Source organism: Trichoplax adhaerens, genomic scaffold (assembly GCF_000150275.1).
Source record: "Trichoplax adhaerens TRIADscaffold_3 genomic scaffold, whole genome shotgun sequence".
Lineage (NCBI taxonomy): Eukaryota > Metazoa > Placozoa > Uniplacotomia > Trichoplacea > Trichoplacidae > Trichoplax > Trichoplax adhaerens.
In genome coordinates this window covers 9581702-9598232 of record NW_002060945.1, presented here as the reverse complement: position 1 = coordinate 9598232, position 16531 = coordinate 9581702, and the positions used below count along the sequence as shown (strand labels likewise).

General features: G+C 34.5%; 4 protein-coding genes across 4 annotated transcripts; 2 read left to right on the top strand and 2 right to left on the bottom strand.

Moving 5' to 3' along the window:
* Positions 1-433: 433 nt before the first annotated feature.
* TRIADDRAFT_22941 (uncharacterized protein) lies at positions 434-982 on the top strand (the record flags this gene model as incomplete). The annotated part of the gene is made up of 1 exon (XM_002111251.1): positions 434-982. The coding sequence occupies one exon, from the start codon at positions 434-436 to the stop codon at positions 980-982; it is 549 nt and encodes a 182-aa protein (XP_002111287.1).
* A 2220-nt stretch (positions 983-3202) lies between these two features.
* On the bottom strand, positions 3203-4470 carry TRIADDRAFT_55101 (uncharacterized protein; the record flags this gene model as incomplete). Its single annotated transcript, XM_002110715.1, has 3 exons — positions 3203-3348; positions 3550-3657; positions 3711-4470. The coding sequence occupies 3 exons, from the start codon at positions 4468-4470 to the stop codon at positions 3203-3205; spliced, it is 1014 nt and encodes a 337-aa protein (XP_002110751.1).
* A 2983-nt stretch (positions 4471-7453) lies between these two features.
* On the top strand, positions 7454-9409 carry TRIADDRAFT_55100 (uncharacterized protein; the record flags this gene model as incomplete). The annotated part of the gene is made up of 2 exons (XM_002111250.1): positions 7454-8368; positions 9221-9409. The coding sequence occupies 2 exons, from the start codon at positions 7454-7456 to the stop codon at positions 9407-9409; spliced, it is 1104 nt and encodes a 367-aa protein (XP_002111286.1).
* Positions 9410-10319: 910 nt separating this feature from the next.
* Positions 10320-13024, bottom strand: TRIADDRAFT_55099 (uncharacterized protein; the record flags this gene model as incomplete). Its single annotated transcript, XM_002110714.1, has 6 exons — positions 10320-10722; positions 10853-10983; positions 11084-11248; positions 11521-11649; positions 12307-12369; positions 12920-13024. The coding sequence occupies 6 exons, from the start codon at positions 13022-13024 to the stop codon at positions 10320-10322; spliced, it is 996 nt and encodes a 331-aa protein (XP_002110750.1).
* Positions 13025-16531: the final 3507 nt, after the last annotated feature.

Below are 16531 nucleotides of genomic sequence, written 5' to 3'. Positions count from 1 at the left end.
GCACATACAGTCTGTACTGTATGTGACATTGAAGACTCTTTCAACACACAGTACTGTATTGGGTACAGTTTCATGGCTACTGGAAATCGAGAAATCGCCGCTCGATCGCTCATTTCGACCCAGGAATTCCAGCACTACTAGAGAGAGATCTCTCGTTCATGGTTACAGTATTGTACTACTACTGTACTGTACAGTCAAAAAAGAAACTATAGTACTGTACACTGTAGAGTACAGTACGCGCGTACAGTGTACAGTGCACACTGCACAGTGTAACTACTGTACTGGGCTTCAAGCATTTTAACCCTCATTCAACCAACACCTGCAAACTGCAAATCGGTTGGAAAATCAACATAGCTCAAGCAAGTAGAGGATCATTATCACTTTTTCTTCTTATAATATCATTTGATGAGTAGAAATAGGCTTATTTTGAATCATGGCAACGAGTAATGAGAAATCGGCATATAGTATTCCGGCTACGAAAAGACCCGATGGCACTTGGAGGAAAGAGCGAAAGGTCAAAGAAGGTTATGTGCCACAGGATGAAATGGCCACCTATGAAAGTATTGGTAAAAAGATAGTTAAGAATCAGAGCTCATCCATGCCTCCAGGCCTAGTTGTAGACACAACGGAATCTTCCAAAGCCAAGAGTAAAGCTCAAAAGAAAAATGAACAACGAAAATTAAAGAAACAGTTGAAAAATCAGCCTTCCCCTGCAAGCCATGATAATGTCCAAAATGCCGCCGACAAGTTAGAAAAATGCACTATCGGAAATCAACCTACTAGCACCGACGAATGGAATAAACCTACGCCTGATCATAGTCAACTATCGGATAGTAGGAAGAGAAATATTCAAAAAAAATTACGCCAAATTAGGGAATTACAGGAAAAGCTTGACAGTGGTGAAATCAAAGAGCTCAACGCGGAACAAGCTGCTAAAGTAAGCAAGAAAGCGCAATTACAGAAGGAATTAGCGGGCTTATAGAATCAACTAGTAATGAACTTTGGGAAATGGAGATGACCTGATCCTGTTGTTCTTTCTGTACCATGCAATTCAATCATTCAATGATGATAAGTACTGATGATGCATAATTAATTGGCATGCATACATGTCAGTGATGCTTTAATCTATCTTCAATCATCATGTAAAAATATATTGCTTTATCCTATTTTATCGATAAGTTATACTTTTACGAGACGCGTCTCTCACCGGAGAAATTTCATACGTGCAATATTGGAATTGTCTATGTATATTAGACAAATAGCAGTGAGTTTTACCACAACTAGTTTTAAACATCTTCCATTAGTAACCAGTTATCATGTAGTATATATTCCTTGATCCCCTACAATTTTCCTACTTTAACAGTACAATCGTACAAACAAATGTATAATAATATATCATCTATTTTACCCTTACAGTACATGTTTTGTATTCCTTTGGGTAAATACTTACTGAACTGTAATTGCAAATTTTAACATCATATTATTGTAGCCTAGATCTAATTGTTCCATTACGCACATATACTTAAAGATGAGTAAAAAATTGACGTAAAAGATTCTTGTCAAAGGATGGAACAGAACTAATACAAATGTACGTGTTGAATCATTTTTACTTATTGTAACCAATTCCGAATCATTATTGATCTGCTAGATATACTGTACAATCTAGTTAAAAGACTACTTTTAGACACGTGTAATCAAATCTACCTACTGCCGATCAAGTTAACTCTCAATAAACTATTGGCAAAAGTCAAAATAATCGAAATTATATTTGCTTGCGTCCGTTGTACTATCTTCTGAAATCGACTACAATACTGGATAATTAATTTAGATAACAAAAGAGTCATACTACGATTTATTCGTAGTTAGTTAATTCTTGCTACTTCGCAGCAAAACCCAAATACAAAAGTATTCGACTTTATTAGCGTAGAGATGTAATGTATAGAGTTGTTATAGCAATCATAATTTTAGTATTTGTCGCATTTATATCGTTTTCTCTTAATGTTTTACAGAAGCTGTAACTAAGAAAGTTGATACGATGAGCTTATATTCTTACGTCTTTACAATTTATGACGATTTTGTACCAACAATTTCTTAGTATTCTTAAGGTCGATAATGTAATACTTCAAGTTATGAATATGAACTGTTAAGTAGAATTCATCAAAATCCTAAAGCTGAATTGTACAGTATAAGAATTAAGATATGTTTTTGGAATCGATCTGCAATACTGTAATCATAAAATGGTAGCAAATGCATTCTGCTTACAATTTAAGACCTTCGACTTAGTCTCATGAAATATTTATTACATTGTTCATCCAAAATGTTAGCTTTTTAGCAAAATTTTGGGTCAAGATTTTTGTAACGAATAATCCAGTCCCGTACTTAATCAGCGACAATATAATACCTGGTTTAATACCAATGTTTTAGAAGGCATTTTAAATACCGAAAATAGCTGTTAATTTTTGTATATCGAACAACAAATCAATTGGATCATCGGTTAAATGTCGTTATTTAGTATTCACTTTCTAAGCCTGTCATCGAATGGATGGTAACCAAACCAATAGCATTTCTCTCAGAGGATAAATCATATCAAGAGCGAAGCTTTAAATTATTGACTTTGGACTGCCTTGACCAATGTAAGTAAAACGACATATTAATAATTAAGAAGTCTGCAATATGTTTATTGAATATGAGTAATAAACATACGCGCATTAGCAAATTGCCGATTTATGCATGTACTATTATCAAGATGCAAATACTGCAATAATACAAATGAAGCACCTATTTTGTCACAACCTAGCCAATGCTGTGTTGCATAGTGAATGGCATACTGTACTCTTACTAGAGCAAGAAATCACGTTTGGGCAAATAATAATAATAAGCCCATTGATGCATCTTAATGCTTGCCGCAATATCGTAGCAAATAGCAAGAACATGAGCAAAACTATAATTTACGTTCTTGCAATATGTTCATTAGTAAAATCTAAGTAGATTAGAGTCAGCTTAATTCGTCCATGGGCTGCAAGAAACAGCACTGGTCTAGCAGTCTATGGCTCGTCATCCAGTGCCCTATCAAATGTTTTGACATGACTGGATAAAGTACTTTGTCGATCTTCATTACTATCAAGTAGCATATTTATTTATAACCTAATGCTATTGTAAACCACCTAGTCCTATCGTAGATATTCTACTGAGATGTCATATATTAACAAGATAGCAAGAAAGGATGATAGTTGCGTGATTCAATGGTAAGTAAAGACCTGTCGTTGCCTGAAATGATCCATAGGAATAAACATCCAATACAGACAAATAGGCTTGCCAGGGCAGCAGACCCAGAATATCCAATAATGTCTACCAGATCAATCAGTAATAAATAAATGGATGGAAATTGACTACAGCAAGTACACAAGTGGGTAAAGTATGTGCACTATTATAAAAATCACGAAATCATCTAGCAAGTATACTATATTATGTATTATATCGAAAATTGATCATTGCAACATTGCCTAGGCTAAGCAATGAATTTTTAAATAGAATTGAAACTGCACATACCACAAATTATTGCAACAATTGAAGGTAAGACAACGTTGACATCATCTCTGCCATCATATAAATCTGTAGAGAACGTGCACCAAAAAACTTTGCATTGGTCAAAAGTTACTAAGATTATATATGAATTCATTATCAATGATAGCATACAGTCATAGACTCACCTTGCTCACTCAGGTAGCAAAGGATGACCAAGATGTAAAACAGCATTGCCAACAAGATACTCGTTGAAGTAATCATACATATAAACCTAAGTGCAGATTTAAGATAGGTTCGAACGGTTAATTTGCGTTCAGTGTTTTTGCGAATGTTTCTATTGTAAGGGCAATATCTAGAGTGATAAGTGGCTCCACTTTTATTTCTTTGATGTAGTGGAATTCGAAGTAACATGCAAGTACATTCGTCGGTCAAATAAGGCCAATCTCGATTATCATCTATCATCGAATTGAATGATAATGGTAAGTCTGCAGATTGAGCCGATTTATCCAGCACAGTTCCTTTTCGTTCACTATTCGCGTTCATTCGATTCACTTGATCATTCTCTTCTTGTCCAACTGGATATGTATTCTCATGATCTGTAATGGCATTGCACATACTCTGCTCTTGAATTGCTTGCTGATTAGGCAACACAGGCATAACAATCTTGTTTTCTTCATGTAAAGGTTGCCTTTGAACTAGTATTAATTCATCAACACTTCTATAAGTGTGGCGATTGAATTTCACCTCGATTACGGATAAGCATCGCAATAAATTAAAATTTTCCAAAAGCCTAAATTGATTGAATAACGTAAATCGGCCCCAGTACGAAACTGCAGGTGAATTGGGGCCATGATCAGAAACCGGCATCAAGACTTTATTTGAATTGGCATTAACCTCATCGTGATGTGTGCTTGAAACAGTATTACGAGGATTTGTCCTGGCCATAAAAGGATCGAATTTTTTCAAAATATTATATCTGATGAATACGCATAAAGATACGAAGGTCACCACAAAGATACAATCAGCCAATCTTGGCAAGCCAGTAAAGGTACGATAGTGTTGTTGCTACGGTATATGAGCGAGCAGTTGTCAAGGTAGGTGGCTGGCATAAAAAAATACAATATTAATTAATTGTTCTAGTTATGATATATTGCACCAGGACAGGGTTTAATTTATGCAACGTGCAATTGATTTTATCATTTATGTATCTGCACTATACCATATTTCATTTTAGCTACCACCCTAATCGTGATGGTTGGCTTTACAGTATTTCAGTATGTCACTGTCAGCCAGCTGTCAGTACAGTATACCTGTATGTAAGTATAAACTAAATTAAGCCGATTTTAATATTACTTCTAATACTATTGTATATTTACTAATCCACTACTGTTTCTGTAGTAAATAAGGAAATGATGGATAACCATAAACGGTAGTAGGTATAAAAAAATTCCAACTCTATAAATTTCCTGGCGCAGACTCGTCTTGTAAATTGCTGTATTAGCCATAGGGGTTGGAGGATTTCCTTTCGCACCTCGATGGTAGCACAAACGACAGTACTGTAGATGGGCACTTCTTTTATTTACAGTAAGTTAAATTAAAATACCAAAGTTCCTAAACAGTATCACCGTTAAATGCTGTCATTTTATGCTGGAGGAGTTTCATGATCGGTTGTTCTAACCGTAGAGGCTGGAGGGCTGCCTTTTACCATGATAAAATATCTCTCTGATCAGCATCTACAGGTATCAGTAAAATGTTTTCAACCCTTTTCATAGTAAGGCTCTCATTAATAGTCGCCTAAATTCGTAAAGTGATGCACTTTTATTGTGCAAATATTAATCCATCATCCTCTCTAATTCCGGCCATCACTCCTGCAAAGTGAAAAGGTGTCGTTACACAAAGAAAAAATCTCAATACTGCGCACTGTAATATCAATGCTCAACCATTTCTAGGTCGCAAGTGAGTGAAGAATGTAGGGAAAATAACTTCATTCACTTAATCCATTGCAATATCCAATTAAATCAGTTAGCTATAAAAAAGGATTAAAGCTAAAGAATAACAAAAATAATACTGCGGGCTGCGAGGAATTGCAAGTAGTTTTAGTTGACAAGATCACTCGAAACTGAGTATGGTCACAATACAGTACTATATAGTGTTCTTAAAATCGGTGCTTTCCAAAATAGTTACTGTATGTCCCGTTCCTCTTTCGTAGTTTCTCTTCTTGAGTAGTCCCTCTAGCAGTATTCACATTAGTATTAGTTTCTGTCAACTATATGTACATATGTATATCAACTTCCTATTCAGCTGATTCAGTAGTATTTGCTGGGAAAAGAGTTTTAAAAATAAACAGTTCCTTATAAGATAAAACTGATCAGAATTTTCTACCTCTTTTATTTTAGCATGCTATTTATATTGCCTCATCCTATAACAAAAGCAGATTTATGGACCACTAGAAGGATGCGGTTTTCTTCTAGTGCACTGTCCATGGAAGATTGCAATGTTTATAACACTGCAGTAAGTGACTTGTCCATTTGTAAGGCCGTAGAACGATATTTTCCCATAGCTCTAAATACGATCACTACTGTACTTCAAAAGTAATAGTAATTAGCAGTTTCCGATGCCACGCACGGCCGGCGATATCTCTGCAATGCTCTCTAGAAATTTGTTTATAATATAGTAAAATAAGCAGAAAATCGCGGCGAAAAGCTGAAACAGTAACATTACTTTGCCAACGATTTGAGCTGACGTTACAGCTCTTCAAACTTTCGGCTTCCCTTATACAGTAGCTTATTTACTATATGATGTCTTTTCTTGAATCGTCAAAGCTCTTCTATCATATTATATGACTACGATAAACCCTTTTATCGGGACTAACTGCAGTACTAAAAGAGAAACTTGGGATCAATATTGATTAACTTAATTTACTAGTGGTAGCTCCAGTTTGGCTCAAGCCTTAAAGCCAGATCATATTATAATTGATGAGCGCTTTCTTGTGCGCAACAACTGCGAATATCCTTCAACTCGCTCGGCCCCCTTAATAGTTCATATATTATATTATATTATACGCATATGGGATCACTTTTCTTATGTTATCACAGCGCTCATCTTATGTCGTAGGGACTTCTAAGAGGAAATTCTCCAAAGTCTGTGCTTCCATCAGCGACTCCTGAGAGTTTGCCACTGTCATTAGTTGGTTATATAACATATACAATATATTACTACTAGAGGTAGTCCCAGCTTGGCTTCTTGGAGCTAGATTATGTGATTCATAAGCGCTCTTGTATTACGACAACTGTCCTTCTTTAACTCTAGGCCACCTTTCATACTTTGCTTTCCTCGATCGCTTTTCGTAAGCTGCGTCAAAATCGTATCATGTTCGCATCGTGTTTTGACTACGGTAAACACTTACCGTAATCAAGGATTACGTACGCAGTAAAGGAGAGACATCATAGTAGTTGCTTACTGTATTAGTTAATTAAATTATTAGTCCTAATTTGGAGTCGAAAAAGTTTAAGCTGGATTATGGTCTATCAATCCAAGCATGATTCATGTTGGCTTTCTTGAGCTGCAACTGCAATGGCTGCCCTTGGGCCCATACTCTAACTGTACTAGTAAACAATACGGTATGTTATTGTAAAGTGTGAGCAAAAACAATGTCATAGTTGAACATTGGAAATATCATACTGGAGTCTAGGAAGTGGATGACTGTCGGTGACATCATTATGTACTGTACAGTGTACACTGGGCTTAAAGTGATGTGCGTCATAGATAGACAGACGTACAGAAGTCTGTTGTCATTTCAACTGTTTTCATCATGGTGGATTCGATTCCGATCATCATCTTGCAATCTTGGGCCACTGGTAATGAAGGCCAAGCCGCAGGATTCCAATAGTATAGAATCGAATCTTTCTGATTGCACACAACATGCAAGATGGAAAAGCAAGTTATACAGGTCAACGGTTGTTACTATAATACTTCAAATAAGAAATGGTTCAAGATTCTATTAACGATTAACATCGATTCTTTACTCTGGCAGCCACAACAACAAACTGACAGGCTGGATGAAAGTGGCATCGATTTCAATCAGATATCTTCTATCCATCATAGTTTCTCGTATTTTATATTCCCAGTCATATGTGTTCAATGTAATCATGGTAGAAAATTATGGTTTGGATCTTTCGATAACTTTCATCAGGTGTTGAATGTTATTCTGCATTTTTTTGAAGAAAAAATCCAATCGACATTAACTGACGATAATGACGTTGGTCATGACAGTCGAGCAATCTTATCTACTGTACAAGAAATACGTGATAATATGAATATTTCTGCACAACTACTAGAAAAACAAGGAGAACAAATTGATCAAATGAGTGTCAAATCGGACCAAGTTCATAGTAAAATTACCATTTCTGAAAGGATCTTGGAATATTTTACCTGGCTTCCTATACGATCGAGGCAGGACAGGATTGTAACTGAAGACAACACCAAACGGTTATCTAACTGCGTCCAAATTGCTGTTCTTTACAAGAGTGACAATAATCAGATGTATTGTAAAGGTGTTTCAAGTATTCTACAAGACAGAATCATTATAGATCTAGATAAAACTGCGAGCAAAACGGTTGAAATACTCTTTTCACAACTAGATAACATACAACGTATTAATTTATGGAGATTAATCTTTTCATTGCACGTATCGAATGATGAATTAGTTGAAGCTGAGTTGATGTCTGCGCATATGCCAAATATCGTAGCCAATATTCGTAAAAAATCACCATCGATTCCGATTCGTGAAAACCTTGTCAACTCGAGTTTTCTACAAGGTATTCACAACCAACAAGTCTTGTCGGTGAGTATATAATTCAATATTGTAAAGATTATATTTTAATTATACTGTAATTCATGCAAGGTTATGATGGAACGAGCTGCTAGGAACAGCTTTCAACGTTGTACTGTACGCGTAGATTTCGTTAATATAGATTGCATCGATGGATACTATATCTAATGATGTAGTTACAATAGAAAGTGTATGAGTAATTTACCTTGGGTAGAATGATTCACTAACGTGTTAATAGAAATACTTTTTATAATTTTCTAATAGCCATATCCATTTCTGATGATTTGACTTTTATTGTGTACGAGCACCCTACTTTCTACATGATCTAAAATACTGTGGGATGTCCACCTACAGTACTCGTAGGCGTACTTCTATTACACATACTGCAATTTTACTGATGTATAGAAGAGATTAATTTGGATATATCCGTATACTAAATGGACTATATCTGAGTTAAGGCTAATCATTTGTAATTCAGTGATCCACATCAAGATTTATTCATTTTAATGATAATCAATACTTTATACCGTAGTGCTTATACAATATTGCATACAAATTTTAAATTTACTATTAATAAAAGTTCAGTAGCTTTAATGATACTTTAATTATTCCCTTACTGTACCTTTAAAGAGGTGTTGATAATTTGCAAAAAACTACATTAATTATCTTTTTTGATGTGCTCATCATTGCTTACGATACTGTTGCTACCAGCATTCTATTTCCACAGATTTTTCGCTTACGAATAATTCTGTGTTGTAGTAATCAGTCTTTATTGCTAGCGCGTGCCTTTTCGGTTGTTTCTGTCATTCCTTTCCTCATGTTATATGATGAGCAAACGTAAACCTTTATTGTATATTGCTTTAGAGCTCGGACCAGAGAGGAGAAGCTCGTGTACTTGGTAACTTACTAGGTGAAATTAAAGATATAGCTACTTGTTTAGGCACAGAATCTGATATTCAAAACAGTAAATTGGACCGACTGACTACATCTGTTGAAAACGCTACTTCTAGGATAAAACGAAACAATAAGATAATTAATCATCAATTGGAATAGACCTTATTTTTATTCCATCATACAATAGTTGTTGTAATGAATATTCGCTTTAGAGTTAAACCGTACTACAGTATTAGCACACTAATGGATTACAACACGATTTAATTTCAACAATTGCAATATCAATTTGACGCAGACAATAATAATGAGTTCAGATTAATTGTGATATAATATAATATACATCCAACATAAACTTTTTGAAATAATAAATTATTCCAATGTATCTTCAATTTGTAATGATTGGTTTACACGATATAAAATTTTACGCGGGAGCGATAGCTAACTTCTGCATATACGACACTGAAGCAAAGTTAATAGAATATTTTGTATTGTAAAATTTAATACGTTGAGCAAAGTCAGCTTTCTTTGATTCCGATAATACCTACAGTACAATATGTGCCGTAATTTATTACATCCAGGGCATCCAACGTCATAAATGATACGATATAAATCTATATCAATTATTCATAATCATCCATTATTTTTATACACCCTATCAATAAAAGCATAATCATGAATCATAGCTATAACTAAACTTGTCTTCTTCGATTTAACAATTATATTTGTTATGACACAAAAATTTGTAAACAGTGGCTGCATCGAGATCAAATACACGAGTACGCATATGCTTGATGTATCAGTACATTATAGTCTTCAATTATTTATAATGGTAACACAGAAACATAACTTATCGAGGTCAGAATGACGGCTTGTTTACAATATTTGCTTAAAATCACTAAAAACCTTGGTACAATACTATAATAGGCGATACAAAAATAGATTTTGTAACAATCTTAATGGTGGTATAAGAGAGCTTTCAATCTGAAGTACCATAACATATTATACAGTAAGAAGGTTTGATATCTTCAATCTATCTTATTTAACAACAAAAAGGCTTAAGTAGCGAATACTACGTAGAGTCATTTATTTCGGAAGTATCAGCTACATTCTCATTTTCAGGGTCATCATCGATGTTACAATTCTGCTCTATATCACTAGCTAGCGAAGGAGTACTGCTATTCACAGATGCTTCATCGTTAAAGATTTCAAATTCATTGTCAAGACGATTTGATAAATCCTCTATGTAATTGCCGACATTAGCTGATTGATCATTTTCGGTATTGTCTTCATTAAATTGGGCTAAATTTAATTTACTGCGGCTCTCATGAATATTTTCACTTAACAGTTCTAGGGTAAGCAAAGTGGCAGCATACTCTTCTTTACACGACTTTATGGCTCGAGTGTATTTTTCAATTTGTCGTTTATGTTCATTGAGTAAAGCATTACACTTTTCTTTCAAGTCGTAAAAAGGCCTAAATAAAGCGCAATTTACAGATTTTTAAAATACAGCTTTCAAGAATTTTCGACTTGGCACAAAGGCTACACCTGCTATAGTTTTTGAAAAAACAGATATCGTAGACAAGTTAGCTAACTGCGACATACTTTGCTTTTTTTGTCGCTTTCTTTAGATTTTTTTTCAAAATCTGACATCGATTTTCTGCCTCACTACAAGATAAGATTACTTTTTTATGTTCAGCTTCTAAAAGATCTTTTCTATGTTCGGCGTCATTGACCTTTAAAAAATTAGTTACAATGCAAGAATACATCTTTTGAATAAATCGGGAAATGATAATTTTGTGGGATAGAAACAAAAGCATCCGGTATCATCTTTACCTTGTTTGTAGCCCTATTTAAAGACTCTTGTTTTGATTCCGTCATCTCCAGTCCACCAGTAGCCTCAAAACTTTCTTCTACAGCAGAAACCTTATGTTTGGCTTCTTCGTGGTCTAATTTAGCTTGTTGATATAGTAGTGTCTTTGCTTGTAAGTTTCGACGACACTTTAGTGGATTAATATAAAAGTTTATGTTATTCATTGCCGATAAAACTCACGTAGAATATTTATTAAAAGTATTTACTAGTATTAAGTTATCTATTCTATGGGAATTATCAAAGCGTAAAAATCTGGAATACTACAGTCCATGCAAGTAGAATACTGTCTGATACTGTTTTCATGACATGTGGTGTACCGTACACTAAAGCAATTTCTTTGGTATATCCTGTAGCTCCTATATAGATCGTTGGTTATAATGACATGATAGAAAGATCAAACCTTGTAAAGATAATCCAATGCTTTATAGTATGGACTAGCCATCGCGATATATTTACCACGTTTTTTCTTGATCTCCTCAAGTTGAGGAACAAGTTCATTAAGTGTACGCTGGAAAGCTGCTCGTTGTGCCTGTTGCGTCATTCATTATAAGAGGCAATTTCGTTATACTGTATATTGCATTGTACTCTTACATTAGAATTTGTATAGTATTATGCATTCTTGTGATCTTGCTGTGTTAGTATTTATATAATCGTAAATTGTAACAATATAAGAGACTCTTGATGATCTAGTACAGTAGAGTAAACAAAACGTTGTAGAATTAGTAATAAGGCATCCTACTATATCCAACTTTACAAATTATTCTGCGCGTAAACAGAAGTACAACACAAGAATAATGGTTCAGTATGATAGCCATTTTAAAATGTGGTCATAGGTGCGTTCACTATCGATTCTTCACAACGATCATCGTCTAACTATATAATTATTGGAGCTTATAACTAGAGAAGATGGATTTAATCCACAGCTTGAATAAATAAATTGAACATACAAAACTGACTCGTCTAGCACTGTAATATTGACATTGATAAACGTCTCCAATTTACTTCCAATTTCTACAAAACAATACTAAGTTAAAGTAGTGCAGTAGGCGTTCATTCCTAATATTATAACAATCGTATCGAGCCTGATGCTATACATTAATTTTTGATGGCAAAACGTTTGAACTGTATGAAATATCCATCATTGTCTATTATACCGATATACCTAATTGATGTCTTTTCTACTTACTTCAATTTTCTTTTCAAGATCGTTAATTTCAACAGCCTTGACATTGAGTATTTCTAAGAATTTCTAAAAGATCGTAATCAAAATGATGAATTGTATTAGAACTTCCATGTTGCAAAGACTGTCAGGTCTAGCAACGATAGATCACTTTTACGTTTCTCATAACAGTAGAAAATCTCGCTATTACAGTCGTCTTTAGTACTGACTTTCAGATCGATTTTTATTCTTTATAAATCAATCGAGCTTGTCTACAAGATGTCTTATCTATTGTTGTAATCGACAGATATCAACATCATTTACTGTTGGCATTCTAGCGTAGAAATGAAGGCTAATCCTAAATCAACTTCACTTGAATTGGATATCAAGATTGCCTTAGCACAGGCTAATACACTATGAAAATGTAGAGAAAAGGTAAAACTCCATTTCTTTTGACTTAAGCCATGCTAAGCCACTAATATACTCGATAACGCAGTTCATTTAGGCTTATGTATTATTGCTCAGGCCAAGTCGAATAGTAGAAGCCTAGCTATCAAGTACTTTGCTCGTGCTATGACTGATTAAAATATCAATTACAACACGATACAGTCTATGCTACGATCATGTATGCAATGGGTACCTGTACTCTTGGATCCACTTCTTCTTCCTGATATGGCTCATTTTGCTTTGGCGAGTTGTTCGATTCAGTAACATCAGGTAGATTTTCTTCCTTGGAATTTTCCATTATCGTCAATCGATTTGGCTCAAAGTATGCGATAATTATAAATCTAAATAAGTCTGATACATGACGACTTTAATATAGAATGGATGTCGTTGGATTCAACTTTTTGAACGGAAAGAGTTCAACTGTTGTGATGGGAAGACATGATTCTGCCAACTAGCAAGGTTAAATCGTCTCCAGTCCAAGGGTTTACTATGGAAAGTCAGTTGCGATGTATTTCAAGTCGTGCTACTACAGTAATTCTACTGAGCTCCGAGTACTGTACGGTACTCCGTGACGTCAGTCAAGCGATCGTCTCACTGTACAAAAAAAATGTCACCCTATGATGATTCTACTGTAGCCAGTACCCATACTATAGATTGTATGGTAGTGTAGACCTAGTAATCCGCTAGCTTAAATCGCTAGCAAAATGATATTGGTCGTTTATGGGTGACATTGATTTCACTTGGAGTTAAGCACGCGTTAAAATAACAACACCTCTTCCTTGAGAAATCAGAAATCATCATCATAAGCCTAAAGAATGTTCTTTATGTCATTTAGGTCGAAAATCTATAGTAGAATGGAGCCACAGCTGTGTACCAATGAAGTTTTGCTTTGTATTTTTGACCCTCTATTGACTATGTGACTATACACCGCATACTAGGGTAGATGCGTCATAGTGAGCCATCGTACGGGTCAAAATATCAGTTTACAAAGTTGTTGAAATTGGATGATTTCAATCAGCAAAATTGTATTCTACACTATGTTACTGAAGAAAAGAGAAAGGGACAGAAAAGGATCGTTCACGTTAAATCTTTAAAGGTTTAAGTATTCAATAAGCTTGCCAGCTGGCTAGCCAATATCAGCAGTAATGCATAGTACTGTACAGTATACTGTACGCTTGTAGCTAGACGGTGGAGTTAAATTGACCAGCGAAAGTTGGCCGATACCGCACAAGGGTAGCCCGGAACAAATATAATGTCACTCTGGCTTATCGAGCCCGCTTGTACTCAAGCGTATACAAGCGTGTGTAGTTTTATCTCGATCGAGTGTTCTATGCGCATTAACCTGCCTATCAACACCGTAAGGGGTGACATTATTTAAGCGCTGCTTCAACCGCCTGAGTGGATCTCTATGAGATACTATCGCAAAGTAATTAAAACTGTCTCTCGCAAATGAATACCTTCAATGCGTTTCTTTCTTTCCTACCCTATCTTAAACGACTACACTAGACTTTATTGGGATAGAAGAAATATCCATAATTATAATATTGATCTTGCAGTGCTCCTACGTCAAAGCCACCCCCCCCCCCCATCCAGCTTGGAGGAAGCGCTTGCTACCGTTGTTATACCGGACATCACCATAGCAACAAGGTACATAAAACTTTGCTATATGATTGGTTGGCTTGTTATTCACGATGCTTGCAATCTACTGAGCTGTTTACATTTGCATTCAGTATCAACTAATGATTTATTGATATTTTGCCTTAATACTATATTCTATACCTTGTTCAGGAATGATAGGTAAAGAATAATACGCGTAAAATCAATTATGATATAAGTAATAAAGCATTGGTGAACTCATTGACTATATCTTGTCGATTGATACACTATACTCTTTCTACGCTGGACTAAATTCATCCTACTATAGAGAAGAATGTTGTATTGACAACCAAACAAAATACATTGTTATTTTACTCATGGTCTTAAATTATACATCGAGCAGAACAAGCCTCATACAACCAGCTTAAATAACGTTTAAGATTGAAGAATCATCTGGACAACATTAATATTCAATAGCAAGTGTTTTTTCTTCATCAATTTAATCTACTAGCAAATTAACAGTTTAGAGAGAATAGATAAATTGAGTAATCCACAACGTAGCCTGCATAAATAGGAATGAAATACATTTGAACTCGATGCAGATAAATGAACACAATTTTACATACGGAATAAGGAAAATTAATCGATAGTTTTGGAAAGAATTCAACATCTCAAGTTGATTGCAATTGATGGTCATCTTACCCCTATGGTAAAACGAAAAGTTGTAATCAATTCTATTAGCTGCCAATAATCAGTACTTGCAGAAGAAATTTTAACTCAACGTACAGTAGACTGCAATGAAAGTATAAATAAATTTAGTAGACAGCTAGGTAAGTTGAAGCTTTAAGGCCTTAATTTTGTCAACTTCGTTTTTTTTCATAATTTTAGAGTCTATTTGACAGTAGATGATGAATAGATAGTCCAAGTAAATAGTAAACCGATTCGTTCCTCTTCATAGATGATCAATTAAGAAATTTGCTTTTTATTTGATATTGTAGCAATACTTTCTACAAAGATATTAGATTTACTTGGTAACACCCATTATAATTATGGAAGCAGTCTCTTCTACGAGCTTATATAGCAACAAGTACAAACAGTTTGCTAGCAAGAATAACGTCTGGCAAAGAAAAGATGATCAAGTCTTCCAATCGTCAATGACGACAAGCAGAAAAAAGATTGAACCCATCTTACAATCGGGAGATTTATTCTACACCAAAAGGTTGATAAAAGTCAAATTTAATTAAATTAATATCGAATAAAAGACTGATAGTCTATAGCATCTCAGTTATTCCTGCTTTTTAAATTGTCGATAAAAATTTCAATCTTCTTTTCATATAAATTGAATATTCAAGAATCCAAATAGTAAATTGAACATTAATTTATACAGTACGATATCAAAGTTTCACTGTTACCATTACTGCTATTGATTATCTACAACATAATTGAGCTGTTTACTTCGTTTCTGTTAGCTTATTCGATAGTCTATAAAAAATAGTAGCCATTACCGTAAACTGCAATAACACTACTGTAAGTAACTTTCAATTACAATTTAAATAGGTATCTTGTCGAAACAATATATGATGATTGCCTATTCATTTTTGCATACATTTAATTGATTGTAGTTAGAAAAATATGACTTGTAATTGAATCATGACACTTGATACTATAATGCATAAGCTACAGCTAATCGACTGTAAACGATATTGTCTACTAGTCATATAGCACAAACACCGAACCGATATCATGGTACTCATGAGCTAAGCGATGATGAAAGTGATGAAGACAGTGATGATAAAGACGAGGATTCTTACGAAGATACTGACGAAGATAGCGAAAATCAATCATTATCCAGCGATGAAGGTTATTATACATCATTTCACAATTTCAATCTTCATATTTTAACACCTGGTATATTAATTCAATTAATTTCCTTATCATCTGCTGGCATTTATCCTTTACGTAACTACCATCATTATTATACACTTAAATTACTCTGACAATGATAATTATCTTTTCTAACCAATGATTCATACATCGCCACTACAATCAGCTGGTATATATACAAGTAGATATTCAAGAAATTTCATTTTTTCCACTACGACTGGATAAAATAATATCATTACTATAAATACCGTGTTGTTCATTGTTAAACGACTTAGAACTCCAAGCTTGAATTAAACAAATCAAAAATTGTAGAGAGACTGTATAG